Genomic DNA, 17398 nt, shown 5'->3' with positions numbered 1-17398 from the left:
TAAAACCATACAGTACTCATACACAACAATAACACTCATCAAAACACACCTCAGCTCACACGTTTACCCATCCTCCATTACTATCATTGTCTCATTCTCCACATTGTTTTGAGCACAGCCGGCCTCTTTGTTTGACTTATCTGTCTCTCTCAGCGGCTGTTGAGCTCTGGTCCTTTATACAGCTGGGCAAAGCCTGCCCACAGCTCCGTGTTGTTGTTGTTTTTCTTTTATGGTACTCAGCTTTGAGTGATTGGATCGCCAAAATCCGAGTGTGACAGATTAGTCATCTTCATAGTCAAGGTTTAGAAAAAAGTAGATTTTTACTACAGTTGTGCTGCTTTCAAGCATGAACTCCAGAAAATGTTAAGAGAGTCAGGTTGGGACATGGTCCAGAGTTGTCCTTTCTCACATGTCCCACATTCACTAGCTGAGAAATCAGTGCACGGATACTAAACGGTCCAAAATCCCACAGATTTTTTTCCTGGAAGCTTTAAGACGTTTTAATCCAGCTTTATATTTGTTTTGTAGTTTTTTTATGGTTTGCTTGTGAACTAAGCATATTCCTTCCTTTTCATGTGTTTGGCCAACAGTATGTTTTTGAAAGCAAGATCAATGCTGATCCATTTCCTTCTTAGCATTTTAGGATTAATGTATAAAAAAAATCCATAAGATTAACTTAAACATGAACCCCAATACTAAGCCATTGTACCAGCTCTCCCAGTCTCGGTCAAAACCTGCAGTTTAACTTCAGCATGCCATGTGGGGATGTAACATCTGGTTGGACCTGAGCCGAGGCCATAAAGCCTCTGACACCTGGTCCAAAACAGGCCAGCAACTTAATTTTTATACTGTCATGCTTCCATGAATATTGCCACTGATTATATTCCACTTGCTGGTTTTGAGTTTGAAGACTCATCAGTCTCTTGATGATTGATGGGCAGGCTAACCAATTAGTTACAGAGAGGTGAGAAGGGTTGTAACCAGATAGGCAGATAATCCACTGGGCTCAGAGAAGGCTGGTGTGTGTGTGTGTGTGTGTGTGTGTGTGTGTGTGTGTGTGTGTGTGTGTGTGTGTGTGTGTGTGATTGACAGATATGAACTGTCCTTGTAGTGCCATTGTTGTTATTTGTGTGGCCATGTTTATATGCGCCCTGGGCAGGCAACACCTGGTGAACAGGGCTAATACGCACACACAACGCACGGACAGGATGACACAAATACACTTAGAGCTCTATACTTTGGCCCAGATGTGTGTCACATTCATTTAACCTATTGATTATGGAACAAAGCTCAGTGTGAGTCTTTCCCAGATATATTAGTATTACCCTTCATGCAAGAATCTTAAAGCAAAAATAACAATATTTGCATTCATTAGTGTCTTCAGTGTCTGAAATACCTGGGCATTAAATATTTGGGCTTTCTAAAAGAACTTAACAGCAGTATAGGTTGAAGTAAATTATATTGCTCTGTAAAAGGTGTTTGCACCACATTAAGTCAAAGGAGCTTGGAAAGAAAAGTGTCTGGACTTCTTTAAGTTGCTTGAAGACGTTTCACCTCTCATCTGAGAAGCTTCTTCAGTTCTAAGGTCAAATGGTGGAGAGTCCCAGATTTACCAGAACCTTCACAGTCATATGCACCACATTAAGTTTCTGCCTTTCTGATCCACTGCTATGTTTTAAAAAAAATCTAACAGCAATCAGTGACTGCAATGTGGTGTGTGGTGTTTTCAAGTGTTTTTAAGGTCAGCAACTTCAGATCCCATCCAGTCAGTCTTCTCCCTGCGGTCTGACCTCATACACATGGACACTGTGCATATTGTTATCCAGCCTCTGCCAAACCGCCTCTGCTTCCAGCATCACGTCACTGTACCTCTTTTTACTGCTCATTCTTAGTTTTTATAGACAACTTCTGTCTGCCTTGCTGTCCCCTCTTTTTCGTTTTCCTTTTCAGTTTGCCACTAAGTATATTTCCATCCCAGAGTTCCTTTTTTCACTATGTGGCACGCTGGATTACGGTGGTGTTTTTGCAATTATCTCTCTGAGTGATGAGGATATGCGAGGGCTTCTCTCACCATCAGCCTGTCATAGGGACATGTGATAAATTCACTTCGGAGACATGTCTGTGCTTCTTCATATGTGAGAATGAGAGTACTTTTTTGTCCAAAGTCATACCTCTTCCTTCTCCTTACGTCTACAGCTTTCTTTGCTTTTTCCCTGTACTGTCAACCTTGCCACCTTCCTATCGTTCCCCTTCCTAGCAGAGTTGGAAGCAGAGTGTTGACATTGGGTTTTATCCAAATATGTAGTCTACGAGGCTGGAAGGTGGTAATGAAAGCCAAGAAAAACAGCCTGGCTCTGAGTCTAACAACCAGGCTTGTCCTTCTGATGAAACCAAAGGAAAACAGTATTTTCTGTCCTTGTTATTCCTTTCCTCCCATCCTACACCTCTTTCCTCGCTCTGCTTGCATCCTGTCCTTTTCTATCTCTGGTGCTTCTGATTCGCAGACTAATTCATTGTCTCCCTCTGTGCTTTATAAAACTCTGTGTGAAAATGTGACAAATATTACATTTTTAATGTGGGAGCCATTTTGTCAGATGCTAACTGTGATAAAGTCACGTTACTGTTATCGTAAAGGGCTATCCAGGCTTTGTTCTATAGTGGGAGTAAATTCAAATTTAAAAAGTCTTCTTTTTTTATAGATGTAAATTTTAATAGTCTAAAAAAATACATTTGTAACATGTGGGTCTGCGATTTGTTACATGGAAGCAAGGCATCTGTGTTGCTGCAACAGTTGAGGAGGTGTCAGTCCCAAGAGGGTAATAATGTAAATGAAGTTGATTAAAGCAGAGATGATGTCACCTGAGTTTCTTCATCTCTCAAACTGGATATTATAAAATACAAAGTCACGTAACTCGTTGTTTGGCAACAGTATGGCACTGAGAGGGACATGGACTATTATCTATTTTAAAAGTGGATGTGGCTGTGTGCGGGTGTGTATGTTGCTTCATGTATCCTTGTGCTGTGTGTGTGTGTGTGTGTGCGCTTGTGTTTGTGTGGGTGGAGGTCAGAACGGAGTGCAGGATAGAGGAACAGATGTGCGCTGTATTGTGGCTGTGTGCGCGGATGGACGGGGACCAGGTGCAGCCTTTGTCTCTCTAGCATTTAAGTCCACTCGCTCGCATTCAGCTGCCTCGTGCCTCCCCTCCCCTCTGTGCACCCTCCTCCTTCCTCCTCTCCTTGGAGGGAAGGCAGAGATGTGTGTGTGTGTTTGTGTGTGTGGGCCGGGCTGCCTTGGCTTAAAGGAAGGGTTTGCAGCAGTCCCTTCTGCCCCCCCTTCTCTCACAGGTGACTGTTGGAGGTCCCAGCTGGCCAGCTCTTGGCCGATTAGATCCATATGGTACAGGAGGAGGAGGAGGAGGAGGAGGAGGAGAGGGAACCTGGTTAATTTTGAAATCAATTGCTTTCCTTTTTTCTTTTTTTTTCAAAGTGTTTCACTGGTTGAATACTAAGCCTCTGTCAGTTGTTTAAAGTATGTGTTATCCTTTCACTTCAGGACTTCGTAGACTAGAATTAGGATTGCAGAAATACGGCAGCATTTTGGAAGATATACTTGTGCGCTGTTTAATTAAGAGTTACAAATGTCATTTCGTGTAGTATTTTTTTTTTAGCCATGCTTGGGACAAAATGTAGAAAAGGTTAAAGGAAGCTAAGCACTGAAGTTAGAGGAAAATAGGGTTGTAGTTACTCCGGTTCTCTTGCATCTGTTAGATGTCACTGTCACCACAAAGGTTCTCACTTTGATGAGACTTATAAGTTGCTATATTTAAACTTTTTTTAGTCAGATGAGATGTGAGGCACTGTCGTGCAAAACTAGGGTAATAAGCTTGACTTTTTTTCTCATAGATAGTACGCACAGCTGGGCTAAACCTCCAAAAAACATCCTGTTGATGTCTTCTTGTCTGACTCATGATAAGAAAACTAAATATTTGACAGCATTTCTTGAAAAAAAGAATTCATAATGTTATTTTCATGTGCGTGTGTTTGCGTTAACATGTGTGTGTCTTGACCCCTACATACTTGTATCATTGCACATGCCACAAATTTTCTTTGTGCTCACTGATAAATTAGTTCGGTCCGTGTTACATCTTCTCTCACCTCATCTACGGTGACAAGACAGAGAGCAGTGTGGTTCGAGTACACACACCACCGCACAGCGGCACACACACACACATGCTTCACAGCTGCCAGCCTCTCACAGGGAGTTTAGACTTCAGAGTTAAAACATGAGCTTAATAAACCTTTACACTGAACCCATTTATTTATACACCACATCAAGTGTGATTTATTTCTGTGGACTCGTTATAGCTTATCCATCCCGTCTTTATGTAAGGAGGTCGATAAATGTTCTCGAAAGTGTATTTGTCTTTTCATTTGCAATTTCATTAGTTAATGGATTGCTTTTACAGCGGTGGCTCAACAGGAATAGTCACATTATGTTTCTCTATCCCTTTCCTCTCTTTCTGAGCCTCGTTCTGAATCATCACTTGCAGAGGCAGCAATTAAAGTCAGCTGAATGTTTTAATGCAGATGAGCGTCACCTGAAGCTGAACAAACAAGGAACACCTGGCTAGCAACAGCCATCACTGCAGATGCATTTTATTTTCCATCCCTGTGATAACAACTGTTGTAGAAAGCAAACACTTAAGGTCAGGAAACTTTCAAGATTGTAAAATTATGGATTATCTTATTTGTGCATGAAGACGTGAGACAGAAAAACAGCAGCACAATATGGTGTGAGTTTAACATGTAATCCTTTTTGGTTATATCCACCAGAAATGAGTTGATGGAGTACCCAGTTTTATATTTTAGTAAGCACTGGTAACAGTGCTATCTGCTTTTTTCAAAAGTATTGCCTATTCATTGTGGCATTTCTGTGTAATCCTGTTGATGTGTGGTGAGGAGCTTTGTGTACCTTCCCTTTGTTGCATTAAAGCAAGGATGACAGGTGGCATTTAGACCAGACAAACACCCCACATCCTCCTCTAAGCCAATATTCACCTGAGTTAACATTAGGCCACTTTGTGCACTCTGTGCATATGCGTTTTGTGGCTGCTGTGACAGCTGCCTCCTGAGACAGCCCTGTGACTATACCATGGACTCAGGTGCTCGCAAGCCAGATGAAGTCATCTAGCTATGTGTGCTGTCTAATTGACAAGCAGAGGCAATTCTCTAAGGGTTGTCAGGAGTACACGCGCACACACCTGATGTCTCCTGCTTTGGCTGTTACCTCTGGCATGGCTAACAGCAGACTGTGCCACATCTTAAGATTGCATGAACCCTGCTGCAGCTTTGTTTCTGTTGCATGCTCAAAGGTCATGCAGTAAGGAATATAAATACAATATGTTGCTATGTTTACATTCTGCAGAATTATGCATGCCTGCCAGTTAAAGTCAAACACAAAATGGTGCTTACAAGTATGGCAGTCAGTTTGGATCCAAACTACTGTTCACAACCAGTGGTTAATGGTTCATAATGTGTCAAAGAACTTGGGAATACACTTCAAGCTGAATTCTCCAATCCTGGCTTTTGTGTGCGTATGAAGTTGTTTACTTGGTAAGAGTGTTGACACTGAGGCCATATGCCCCGTTGATTCTGTTATTGAGATGTCAGTCTAATTTCCTGGCCATACGGATGGAGTGTGCGGAGCTTTGGAGCCGGTGTGTGTGTGTGCTGCAGGCTGCTTCCTACAGTGCACTGGCAGACCGTGTGTGTGGTGGGTACGGCAGTCCAAATGTCTGCATAGATCCCTCCTTCCTGCCCCCTATGTTCGTGAACAGGTGGAGTGATGGCAGGCAGGCCACGGGGGCTGAGAAAGAATGAAATGGTACGAGGGAGAGAGTTTTAAGAGGACTGCAAAACAGAAGGAAGAACACTCAAAGCTGTATAATGAGTTGCAGACATGACAGATGAGTTGCACAGGGCAGATTGAGAAAGTGCGAGCATAGGATGCAAAAGAGATTTGTTGCCAAAACTTGAGGAAATTTGCACTTTTGCATTCAGATCCATTTGTTTTTGTAATAATTCTGCATGTTTTCACATTTTTTGCACTCACAACAGTACCTTTTATTCATTCCGTGGGCTTCTTTTCAGTTTTCTTTGAGTTACCTACTGACAGCTTAAACCTTTTGACTTAAGCCTTTATAAACTCGGACCTCGTGGCTGAAGGCCATCCAGAGTTCATAGCTGTGAAAAAGAAATAAAGGGTGCTATTGAGTCCAAAGCCCTAAAACCATGAACCCACATTTAGAAGCTGCTTTCTGCTAACCTATGACCTGTGAGACCATGCTTGTCTATTAATTGTCAATTCTTGAAGCTGTTAGAAAAGTCTGATCCACTCTAAATGGAGACGGGATCCGGCCCTCATGGTTCTCGAAAAGACAAAGACAGCTTCTGATCCACATCTCCCCACCACTACACCCCCCATTACACTTTCTCCATAGCCCTTATCTGGTGGTCTCATTCAACGTCAATAGCATATTGAGAAGTTGCATTTAACATTCAAAAGCTTTGTCGATCTTGTTAGTAAAGCGTGAAATAGCCCGTCCCTTTTTCTCTGTCTCTCCTATTTCTTGGGGAGCTCAATGAGGAGGCATTCTACTCCCACACAATGGCCTTCTTCAGAATTTCTTCTGTTATTGATCTGAATGGGTGAGAGTGAGGGGCTAAACTTCAGACATCTGGCTCTTTGATGGGGGCAGGGTGGTTGGTGCCCTGGCAGTGTGTGTTGTATCATGCAAAGTGAGTTGAGGAGAGGGGGCTGGGCATTGTTGTTGTCTTTTGTAACAATAGGCATGACGCTTTTGAATTGATTTAAACAACTGAGCTAATGGGGGGTAAAGTTAAAGTAGTGCTTCTTTTTTTAATTTTTGTGGATGTCATAGCAAGTTACAGTTATTTAACTTTGGTTCACTCATATAGACCTGCTGGTTTCTGATGCCCTCACCTCACCTACCTTCTTTCCTCTTTGCAGACAGTAGAGAGAAGAAGAGCCCTGCCATGCCCGGTTCTCCTGTGGATGCTAAGACTCATTCCAGATCAGCCCCCAGCAGCAGCGCCAGCTCCACTATGCCACCCCTACCTTCTGTCAACCCCAGTGGCCCACGACCGGCCTCTTTTTCCACCACAGCATGTAAGAGTAATAATTAAATCTATACTTAAAGAATTTCTCTCATTCTTCCAGCTTGTCTTTTTGTTTCCTCTTCAGTCTTTGTTCCTTTTCACAAACCAAAGTTGTAGACAAGCTGGAGTTGTAACCACACTCAGCAGGGTTTATTTTGATTTCTCTTCTCTTCATGTTGGTTTTCCGTCCTTCCCCAGTGACCAATGGGAATCATCATTCCCCACCAACACTGAATGCAGTGCCATCTCCACCACAGCGTTACAGCAATGGACCGTCCTCTTCCTCTTCCTCATCGCTGGCTAACCAGCAGCTGCCAGCCACCTGTGGGGCACGCCAGCTGAGCAAGCTGAAACGTTTCTTGACCACACTGCAGCAGTTTGGCAACGACATTTCTCCTGAGATTGGAGACAGCGTCCGAAGCCTAGTTCTGGCCCTTGTGGTAAATTCTATGATGGCATACTGAAGAGAAAAACAAGTCAACATTTTATAGAAATGCATTTAAATTAAACCTTCCCTTTTCCTATCTTTTAGAATTCAACAGTTACCATTGAGGAGTTTCACTCACGGCTTCAGGAGGCTACCAACTTCCCCTTACGACCCTTTGTTATTCCTTTTCTCAAGGTAAACATGCCTCCACCCCCTCCTTTTCCCATCTTTCTGTATTTGCTTTGTGCAGTTCTGCATGGAATTACTTCCCTTTTCTTTTCACAGCACTAGTGTTCTTCCTCCGTTGAGTTAAATGGTTTTACTCCTTGTGGTGTAAAGTTGCCCATCAGATAGTTGCCTAAGTGTAGTTTTGTTAATTGAATTGGCCATTTCAGGTTCAAAGTAACCGTCAAGATTTACGTGTTGACTTGACAAGCAACAGATGACTGTGTGTTAACAGCCTCTTGAGCCCCTCTGTAACCAGGGAAGTCTGCAAGTGTATACTTTTAGTAGCTCCTTGCAGTAAAGCATCCCATAAATCTTGTATAACTGGACTTCAAGCTATAAAAAGCGGCTTTTTTTTACACTTACTTCTTGGTTATCTCTGGAGCCCTTCTGTCTGTCTAAATCCTTGATTATAGTCTCTTGTGGACAGCTATTCATTCCTTTTATACTTCTTTGAAGTCCGCTGCCTGGGGAGCATACATATTTCGTGCATTGTGATGTAAATTTTACACGGACGAGTCCGCACAGTCACAAAAAACAGGCAGGCATTTGGACATCTGCATGCACCATCGCACTCAATAGGTGATGATAAAAATGTACATTTCTCAGACGTTTGCGGACACTATCTTACTTGCGAATGGGGAAAAAGTTAAACAAGACTTTTGGTGGCTGAGACAAGAATGCTCTGTTTTTGTTGTTCTACTGATTTATTGCAATGATGTGGCGTTCTCACTATTTAATAGCAACTGCTGGAGTCTCTCTTAAGAGAGCAGTTGGGACAAGATCTATAGAAAAGACAGAGAAGTGGATGAGAAGGAGAGAGGGAAAAGTGGGAACTCGGAAGTGTGAAACATGCCTATAAAGTGTTCCCTTCCTTTTTTATGGTCTCCACTGCGCAATATGGAGCCGTTGTCCCGTTAAAAGAGCATTCAGCTGCCAAGGCGCCGCCAATCTAGCATCCGCCCTGCTGAAGCCCAGAGAACCCGATGCTCAACTGACACATAGCACATGTGTCCGCTAGCTGGGGCCCCAGGGAAAGAAGGGATGCAGAGGAGCATGGGAAACAGGAAAAAAAGGAGAGCCCAGGGATATTATAGAGAGGCGATCGTAAAGCAGAAGTGTCTGCGTCTATAGGGGAACTACAAGCGATACTGTAAGGATCAGCTCACTGAGGCATAGAGGAATGTTTGTTTCAATGGACAAAAAGAGGTCTTTGCAGAGTAGTAAAGTGATGTTTAACTAATACTATATGTAGTTTCAAATACTAAATAACAATAAGAGGTCAGTCACAAAATGAAAACGGCTGGTTATTTAGTTGGTTGCTCAAGAAGAGAGAGAGGAGGGAGCAAGGAAGTGGTGTAATTGCAAACACACTGAAGTCTGTTCCTAATTAGGGAAACGCAGGGAACAAAAGAGAGATGGAAAGATTGGATGGAGACAGTCCCAGATAAATACAAAAAAAAACTGAGGGGATGAGGAATTAGGGAGAAGTCTGTGTATCATTTGTTTTGAAATGTTTCTAAATTTCTAAGCCTCTGTATCATCACGCATACCTTTGCTGTGACCAACACATTATGCTCTGCACACATGCTGCTTGCAAGAGGTTCATAACCAACATCAGTTGCAGCTTAGAAAACTCTGATTTTCATTTGAATTAGGAAAGCCGCAGCCTCCTTGGAGGCAGCTGGAGAACAGCACCCAGACACAGATCTAGCCTTACAGCCAGACCCCAAGGAGTCACTGCCCCCCTTAAAACCAATTTTCTTCCAGCCAGGCGTCTTCCCCAGGAGGCAGATCTGCACTGTATCTGTTGGCTCTGTTGCAGCATGAACGTAGTCTGTCTAGGATAGTTCTGGTGTGTTTGGTCTAGATCTCCCCTCCTGTTTGTCACTATCAGGTTTTCTGGTGTTTCTCTCTTTCTGTCTGCGTTCGTCTTTGAATGAGTAAAATCAATGCTCATTGATATAGGAGCGAGTAGTGGCCAAAGTCTACTTATACATGGGTTCAATGTGCTCTATGAAAATAACTACCTGCAAATCATAATCAAACTTAACAAGTATAATTTCTTTCTTGTCAGGCAAACCTCCCTTTGCTGCAGAGGGAGTTGCTCCACTGTGCACGGGCAGCCAAGCAGACCCCAGCTCAGTACTTGTCCCAGCATGAGCACCTCCTGCTAAGCACCACTCTGGCATCTTCTCCAGACTCCTCTGAGCTCCTGATGGAGCCTCCAGAGCCTGGAACCAAGAGACACAGCCCAAGCAGGTTAGATAAATGCATAAAAAAGAGCTATAATACATAGAGTATATAGGTAAACAGTGAGAGAGCTACATTAAATCACTCCTGTCTTCCCCTCAGGGCTAAAGAGAACGGTTTCCGTGAACGCCCACCTGTAGCTATGGAGCCTGCCGCAAAGCGGATTTGCACCATCAGCCCAGCTCCCCGACACAGCCCTGCTCACCCATTGCCACTGACCGCCCAGCTTCACCCGACCCCTCCACCCTTGCAGCATTACGCCCTGGATGACATCGCAGCACCTCACATCCTGCACCGTGAGCACAGCCAACGTGTTTTGGAGATCCGCGAACTCAAAGACAGGCCACGACTTCCTGGTATGTGATGCAAACTCAGTGTAAGGATATTCCTGATGAACTTCATTTCTGAAGTTGTTTCCAGTCTACATTGTGGGTGATAAGGTGATGCATATTCAGTCTCAGTTGTAGCCTTTGTGGCAGCAGTGAATAAGTGTTGTAGGCATCCTTGTGAACCAAATATACAAGTGTGTGGTGTCAAACTTGTTTGCACATTTCTGTAGAACATCCGTACAACAGAACTTTATTGGCTCTTTACAGTAGTTTGAATGCAAGTAGCTGCTAACCATATTTAGAAATGAACATACTTGCATGAAGACAGATGCACACAAATATCATATTCTATATGTGATAATGGGTGGTCTGTGTGTTTGTGTAGGCAAGACCCATATATCTCAGGAGTCCACGTATGTATATAAACAGAGCCATACTGTCCAGGCAGGGAGAGCTGGATGTACTCTGGTGTATATCTAGCCTTCATTTGGGGCTTGTCAGCACTCAGTGGAAACATCGGTAGCACACATACACACATACAGACACACACCTTGATATGTTCCTGGTAGAGGTGCTGTGTTTATGAGTCCTTAGTCCCCTGTCTGACAGCCTCCCGACCGCCTGCCGCCACTTAACTCATAGGCACACACACTCACGCATAAACACATCAGTCCACACACTGGTGGCTTTGAACTGATGGACACTGATGAGAACCAGAAGTAGCGAAGATGTTGAGAAGGCAGTGTGCATGAGGGTATCATTGCTCTCCTAAACAACCCTTGTGTGCTGGGTCTTGTTGGCTCTTTCTTACCAAATTTTTAAGAGATTGTGGTTTGCATCTTTGTAGACAGCGTGGGTCTACTTGCATGAACATGTGGATGTTTTTTAGCCTCTGTGTGAGTACAAACTTGTGTGCAAACGCTGATTACTGTTAAATGTATTTGGATATTGCTGATGTCACAGTGTAATGACTGGATTTGAATCAGATTAGCTTTGTTTTTGTGTGTGTGTGTGTGCGTGTAGCCGTAATAGTCTACAATGAGTGTCAGAACGGCTGGTTGTGTTTAGAAGTGGAGCCACTCCACTCAGCCTGAGTGTCTCCCTACTGGAATGCTGTGAGCTCCAGGAGGGGAGGTGCTAAGGGAGACGTTTTGGGTGTATGTGAGTGTGTGGTTGACAGCTGACTTCCAGATGTGTGCAAGCTCTGGAGCTCTGGGCGCTGGGAGTCTGTTTTATATCACAGGGGTCTCTTTTTCACTTTCGCTCAATCTTTGTTTCTCACTGTCCCTTTATCTTCTTGCCTCTGCATGTTCACTTGCCCTCAATCAAGACATGAACAAAAATAAAATAAATAAAACTCCTTTTGTCATCCTTAATTGTCGTGTGTTCGAGTTTTAGCTAATTGCCTCGATTTAGTACTTTTAAATTTGTTTAGTTTCTCATGGTGGGAAATGATAAAATTGTCTTTAAGTTTAATGTAAATATGTTTTTTGTAATTTTAACAGAAGCACTTATTTACCATATATAGACATGCGTAGGTGTTTTTGACTCACTGTCACTTGTGGCTTCTCTTGCATTAAGAAGAATGTTAATCATGATGGCCTGTGGTTTGTCTTGTGTGTGATTCAATCAGGCACTAATGGGGGCTACCGTGAGGAGCCAGTGGACCACAGACTGACAGACAGAGAGTGGGCTGATGAATGGAGGCATCTGGACCATGTAAGTCTGCGGACAGGCACCACTGGTGCTGTTGACTTTTGATACAGAAAGAATGTGATTTGTTTTACTGGGGTTTACCACTAAAGCAATCTATCACAGCTTAAAAGCACACATAATCGGCAGGCCAGAACTTTCTGATAAGACATCATTGGTTTATAAGCTGCAATTAATTTATTTGGTATGGGTTCAAATATGTTATTGGGGGTTCATTATTAAACTTATTATTATTATTATTATTATTATTAGCTGTTAAGGGGAACTTTTCATGATGTAGGAAATGCTCCCTCAGCAAGACACTTTTCCATAGGTACCTATTGAAATAATAGACTGTATGATTGTGTGATTTATTGGCAAAAAAGGCTTGTAGGTAATTTGAAGTAAAATATAAATATAAAGTCAAGAAAGGGTTATGCAATAGGTCTGTGAATGTGGACGTTAATGAGTTTCTTAATGGATTGTGATTAAGACATCCTGAACTACCTTTCCAGGAGATAAATGGTCAGGTTATTGAAAAGGTTACAAGAAGAAGAAACATAGCAAAGACACAAAAGTTTGCTGGGAAATTACAATTATTAACATAAGTCAATGTGTTTTAGGCATTAAAACAAGGTATTTATGTTTAACTGCTTACTGGGATGAAATTCTATCAAGTCAAGGAGATGGTTTGTGAAACTGGTTCTTGATTTGATGATATAAGTACTTTTTGAAACTTCAGACATAGCTATTAAATAGTTGCTTAATGATGTAAGATTTAAATAATTCCTCAAGTAGCTAAAAGCGATCTCAATTAATAAAATTTTGTTTGTCGTCATCAAGGTGTTGAACTGTATTGTGGACATGGTAGAAAAGACACGGCGGTCAGTGAGCGTTCTCAGACGATGCCAGGAGTCAGATCGTGAGGAGCTTAACTACTGGAGACGACGTTCGAGCGAGCAGGAAGACCCGCGCAAAGGAGGACCGGCATCTGCTCCATTCTCCAAGACGCACAGCCCTCACTCTTCTGAGTCAGGTGGGCACCGCTGTTTTTTGGGGTTTCGCTTTTGTCAGGGACCAATAACTTTTCATTGTTTACGCTTGCTGCTTTACTACAGTAAATGTTTCATGATTTTCAGAAAGAAGCCAAATTTATATAATGCGTGATGTTGCACATGCTCTAAACTTCATATTTAACCTGCTAGTAACATGTAACATGCAGAAGCCCAGTTTTTTGGGGGGTTAATTAATTAATTATCCCTTAACATCTACTATGTTTTGGGTGTTGGAAACTGCTTTAAGGATTAACAGTTCAATTCGGGTTAAAAGACTGATGTTTCCATTTCCTTTTAAAAGTGTTATTTATTGTGAGATCAGTTCATTAAATGAACTTTAGAATGGGTAAGCAAATGTCTTTTCTAAAGAAATATAACCATGGGTTGTTCACTCTGGGATAATGATGCTAGATAAACTACAAGCATTGTGAATAATAGCACATAATGATCTGGACATTCTGAGATTAATTTAGGCGATGCAAATGTCCAGTCATTTCTGTTTCATAGTCATTACATCATCTAGTGGTCATTAATAGAACTGCGCCGAAGTCACACGTCAGCGTGTTAGTGAGTCCATCCACAGTTAGTCCCTCAGTCTGCTGTGTACTGGCAGTGTTCTTTCTGCGTGCCAGCCTTGCCATCCCCCTGCTGCTCCATAGTCACAGACAGGTGCCAGGATTGGCCTCCGCCATATCGGCCACAGAAGGGCCGTCCTGCCGTCCTGCAGGCACAGAGACCCAGAGCTAGCTGACTCGCCAGAGCACCATCTGGGCTCCCAGTCGGAAAGCCTGCCTGCTTGCCTAGGCTTGGTCTGCTATAGTGGGGGTGTATAAAGGCTTGGTGAAAGAGAAGGGATGTAAATGAAGGCAAAAAGAGAAAGAGGTGGCGAGATCAGCTGTGAGTGATGGAGAAAGAAGCGGAAAAAGGAGATAAGAAAGGCAACAGTATTAGAGAGGCAGAGCCCAGTAGTGAGTTAGGAATGAATTACAATTCAGGGAGACAGATTTGAGGGAAGAAACAGAGTATTGACACAGCTTGATGGTCTGCATTTCTCTCCAAGCCAAACACATTCCTTTCTGAAGCTGTCAGATCGCAGATCCGTCCAGGACTCTGATAACTAACAATAACATTGGTTGTGTGGCCTAGATATTCGGAATTGTTTGCACCAGTGACAGAATAAATGTCAAGATGACAAAGAAACTATTACTGTCTGTCTATCAGGCCTTTTCTTTTATATGCCCCCATCACCTTCAAGGAGTGTCAGCCCCAGTATAAATAAATGAAAATAAATAAATATATGAAGTTTCAAAGCCCCGGCAGGTGCTAATTGCTTCCGTTTCTGCCTCCCCTGCAGACTCTCAGCGTGATTTTGCTCCACGGCCAGGCTCAGCATATGTTACAGATGAAATCTGGAGAAAAGCTGGTAAGAACATGAAACAAAATTAGTATAAAGACTCAACCAGTTGTTGCATTTACAAAGTAATATTTTGACACACTTAGCAGATTGCTGTGTGCTTTACTTATGCAAGTGTGCACAGTAAAAACAAGGTGAGCCCCACCTAAATCTCTTGTCTTCTCTATAGAAGAAGCGGTGAATGAAGTTAAGCGTCAGGCCATGGAAGAGGTTCAGAAAGCTGTAGCAGAGGCTGAGCAGAAAGCATTTGAGATGATTGCTGCTGAGAGGGCCAAGATGGAAAAGACTGTGGCTGAGGCCAAGCGGAAGGCTCAAGAAGATGCCATCATGGTCATTAATGAACAAGAGGACTCCAGTGAGGTGAGCAAGAACTGCAGAGAAACTACAGCAACAAGATGTGTGTGTGTGTATATATGTGTGTGTACATATATGTGTGTTTTATATGTATGTATGTATGCATGCATGCATGCATGCATGCATGCACTTAAACTTCCAAGTATGCATAATTTAGAGTTACAGTCTTTTGGGCATTTTTAATAGCAATTACAGATTAATAGTGTAATAAAGCAATAACAGTGGTGCAAATGACTAGATTAAAGTGGAAAAAGGCACTGTGTTTATCGTGATGATTCCACACATAGATTTTTCTGAACATGTTGAAGGGCCTCACATGATTTAGTAAAGAGTCCATATGGGACTCGGTGGGAGGGCAGAAAAATTACTCAAGATGAATGCTTTAGTTGCTGAATCTGCTGAGACAGCTGTATGCATACAAGTTCACAATGATTACTCCAATTCATTGCTGCGTTTGCTTCTGCTGCCCCCAAATGGTCCAACAAATTACTGTAGTTTTGTTTTGTAAGGGGTTTATTTAAAAATGAAAGAATACAAATGCAGTTTGTACAAGTGAGAGATAGAAATGAACTATATCTTTCCTCTCTCATTAGTGTTGCTGGAACTGTGGTCGCAAAGCTAGCGAGACGTGCAGCGGCTGCAACGCCGCTCGCTACTGTGGGTCTTTCTGCCAGCACAAAGACTGGGAGAGGCATCACCTCATCTGCAGCCCAGGACTTCAGGCTCAACCCAAACCGGTACCTGCAAGCAGAGTGGCTGCCGTGGCTACAGCAGCACCGGCCGCCACCGTCGTGTCTCCTGTTGGTCTGGCTGGGGTCAAAGTTCCTGACAGTGTGCCTTCAGTCTGCAGTCCAGGTGGGGAGAAGGCTTCAGTCGCTTCGCGTTCATCCACTCCCTCCACCCCTGCCTCGGCCCCTGAGACGAACGGACACTAGGAGGCAAAGGACCTTGGCGGTGCATGTGTCACCTACCCTCTTCAAAAACCGGGAAGAACTGAAACAGCAGCATGAGGGAACTATTTGTGGGTTAAGTTAGGATAACAGATTTTTCAACATACTCTTTGGCAGATAAAAAAGGACAGATTATGGATGACTGTTTGAGTGATATGTCAACTGGGACTTTGGCTTTGGCAAAGAACAGAAGGACTCCTCTTGAATGCATTAATTGGATGAACAGATCTCCCTAGCAGATGGAAACGTGTTTCTCATCGTCCAAAAACCAAAATCTTGGATGTGTGAGGAGTGGAAAAAAACTGATTGATCTCCGTTTGTTCTCTGGTGGCAGCGTGGAAGTTATGAAAGGGAGGCATACGAGAACAAACACAGGAGATTAAAGAACAATGAGGTATAAAGATATTTCCCCCCATGTACCAATATCCTCACTTTGATGTGTATAAATCTAAGCTTGGGAGGAGGTGGTGGTAATTGTAAACAGTGTAATAGTACCAGCGCTAAAACATCTGTCTTCGTCCTGTAGGAAAAATCTGACCGTAGACCACGGAAGAGCCGTCTCCGCAGCTCCGGTGTATACATAAATATTTGCTCGCCAATCTTGTCAGATTATCATATGTGTGAATGTGTGTCAAAGAGTCGTGCTGTCGGTGAATATTGTAAAGCATATGATTATTTTTGTCAAAGCAATACTGAAATATTGTTCAGGTATTTCAAGACCTTTGCATCACCAAAGTCGCTAAAGAGAAAGTTATTGTAATTGCTTGTAACTGTGTTTGTGAAAAAGAGATAATACTACACTAACGCCCACACGTCATATTTACTTTAAAAAAAAAGTTAAACTCTGGTCATTACTTTTTTTTTTTTGCCATTTCCAATCATTAGAAGGAACACAGGCAAAGTGATGGTGGTGGATCCAGTAAGCACAGAAACATTCAGTTTGGGCGTTTCTCTGGCTGCAATTTCACTTTGGCACTTGTTCATATCACCAGCTGTGTATGGCAGGTCAGATGTTGCTCAGAACACCTCCACCACTGTAATATTTGCATCAGGGGACAGGAGTGGTATGCTTTCCAGCACCGTTTCCAACAAATACAGGTATTAAGCTATGAAAACGAAATCCGTTTCACTTCAGCTGAAATTTTCACTGATGCTGACAACGCCGTGGTGAAGGTGCAGAGCGCTGACTCTGTCCCACAGAGAATCTCAGGAGCTTAACTGTATTTGTATGTACAGACCGTTCTTGTTCTTTTGTAACAATGAAACCTTGTATAACTTGACGGTTAGGTGAAAGTCAGATGTTTAGTGTGGAAATTTGATTTATGGTACTCTGCTGTTACAACTGAAACTTGCTTGTTTCCATGTGCTGTAAGATGACTTTGTAAAGAATATTATGAGAGAATGCCTTTATTTTGTGAGCCACAATTTTTCCTCTTCATTCTTTGAACATGTTTTTTTTGTTATGAGACATAACTTCATATGGAAATCATATCTTGACATGAAGTATGAAATAAAGAAGT

General features: G+C 42.7%; 1 protein-coding gene across 3 annotated transcripts in view; it reads left to right on the top strand.

Annotated features, from left to right (window-relative positions):
- Nucleotides 1-17398, top strand: part of cbfa2t2 (CBFA2/RUNX1 partner transcriptional co-repressor 2) — a 35167-nt gene extending 17769 nt beyond the window's left edge. For 2 of the 3 annotated variants that reach the window (XM_080890631.1, XM_080890633.1), the window contains exons 2-11: nucleotides 7031-7189; nucleotides 7378-7619; nucleotides 7712-7801; nucleotides 9909-10093; nucleotides 10187-10440; nucleotides 12047-12132; nucleotides 12949-13141; nucleotides 14515-14583; nucleotides 14744-14934; nucleotides 15522-17397. In XM_080890631.1, the coding sequence (XP_080746757.1) occupies nucleotides 7031-7189; nucleotides 7378-7619; nucleotides 7712-7801; nucleotides 9909-10093; nucleotides 10187-10440; nucleotides 12047-12132; nucleotides 12949-13141; nucleotides 14515-14583; nucleotides 14744-14934; nucleotides 15522-15863 (1811 nt within the window). In that variant the 3' untranslated portion in view covers nucleotides 15864-17397. Of the gene's footprint in view, nucleotides 1-7030; nucleotides 7190-7377; nucleotides 7620-7711; nucleotides 7802-9908; nucleotides 10094-10186; nucleotides 10441-12046; nucleotides 12133-12948; nucleotides 13142-14514; nucleotides 14584-14743; nucleotides 14935-15521 lie in introns of all 3 variants that reach the window. The other variant, XM_080890632.1, reaches the window with a different exon arrangement.

This window comes from Rhamphochromis sp. 'chilingali' (assembly GCF_963969265.1).
Source record: "Rhamphochromis sp. 'chilingali' genome assembly, chromosome: 9".
Taxonomy (NCBI): Eukaryota; Metazoa; Chordata; class Actinopteri; order Cichliformes; family Cichlidae; genus Rhamphochromis; species Rhamphochromis sp. 'chilingali'.
This window is presented reverse-complemented; position numbering and strand designations above follow the sequence as displayed.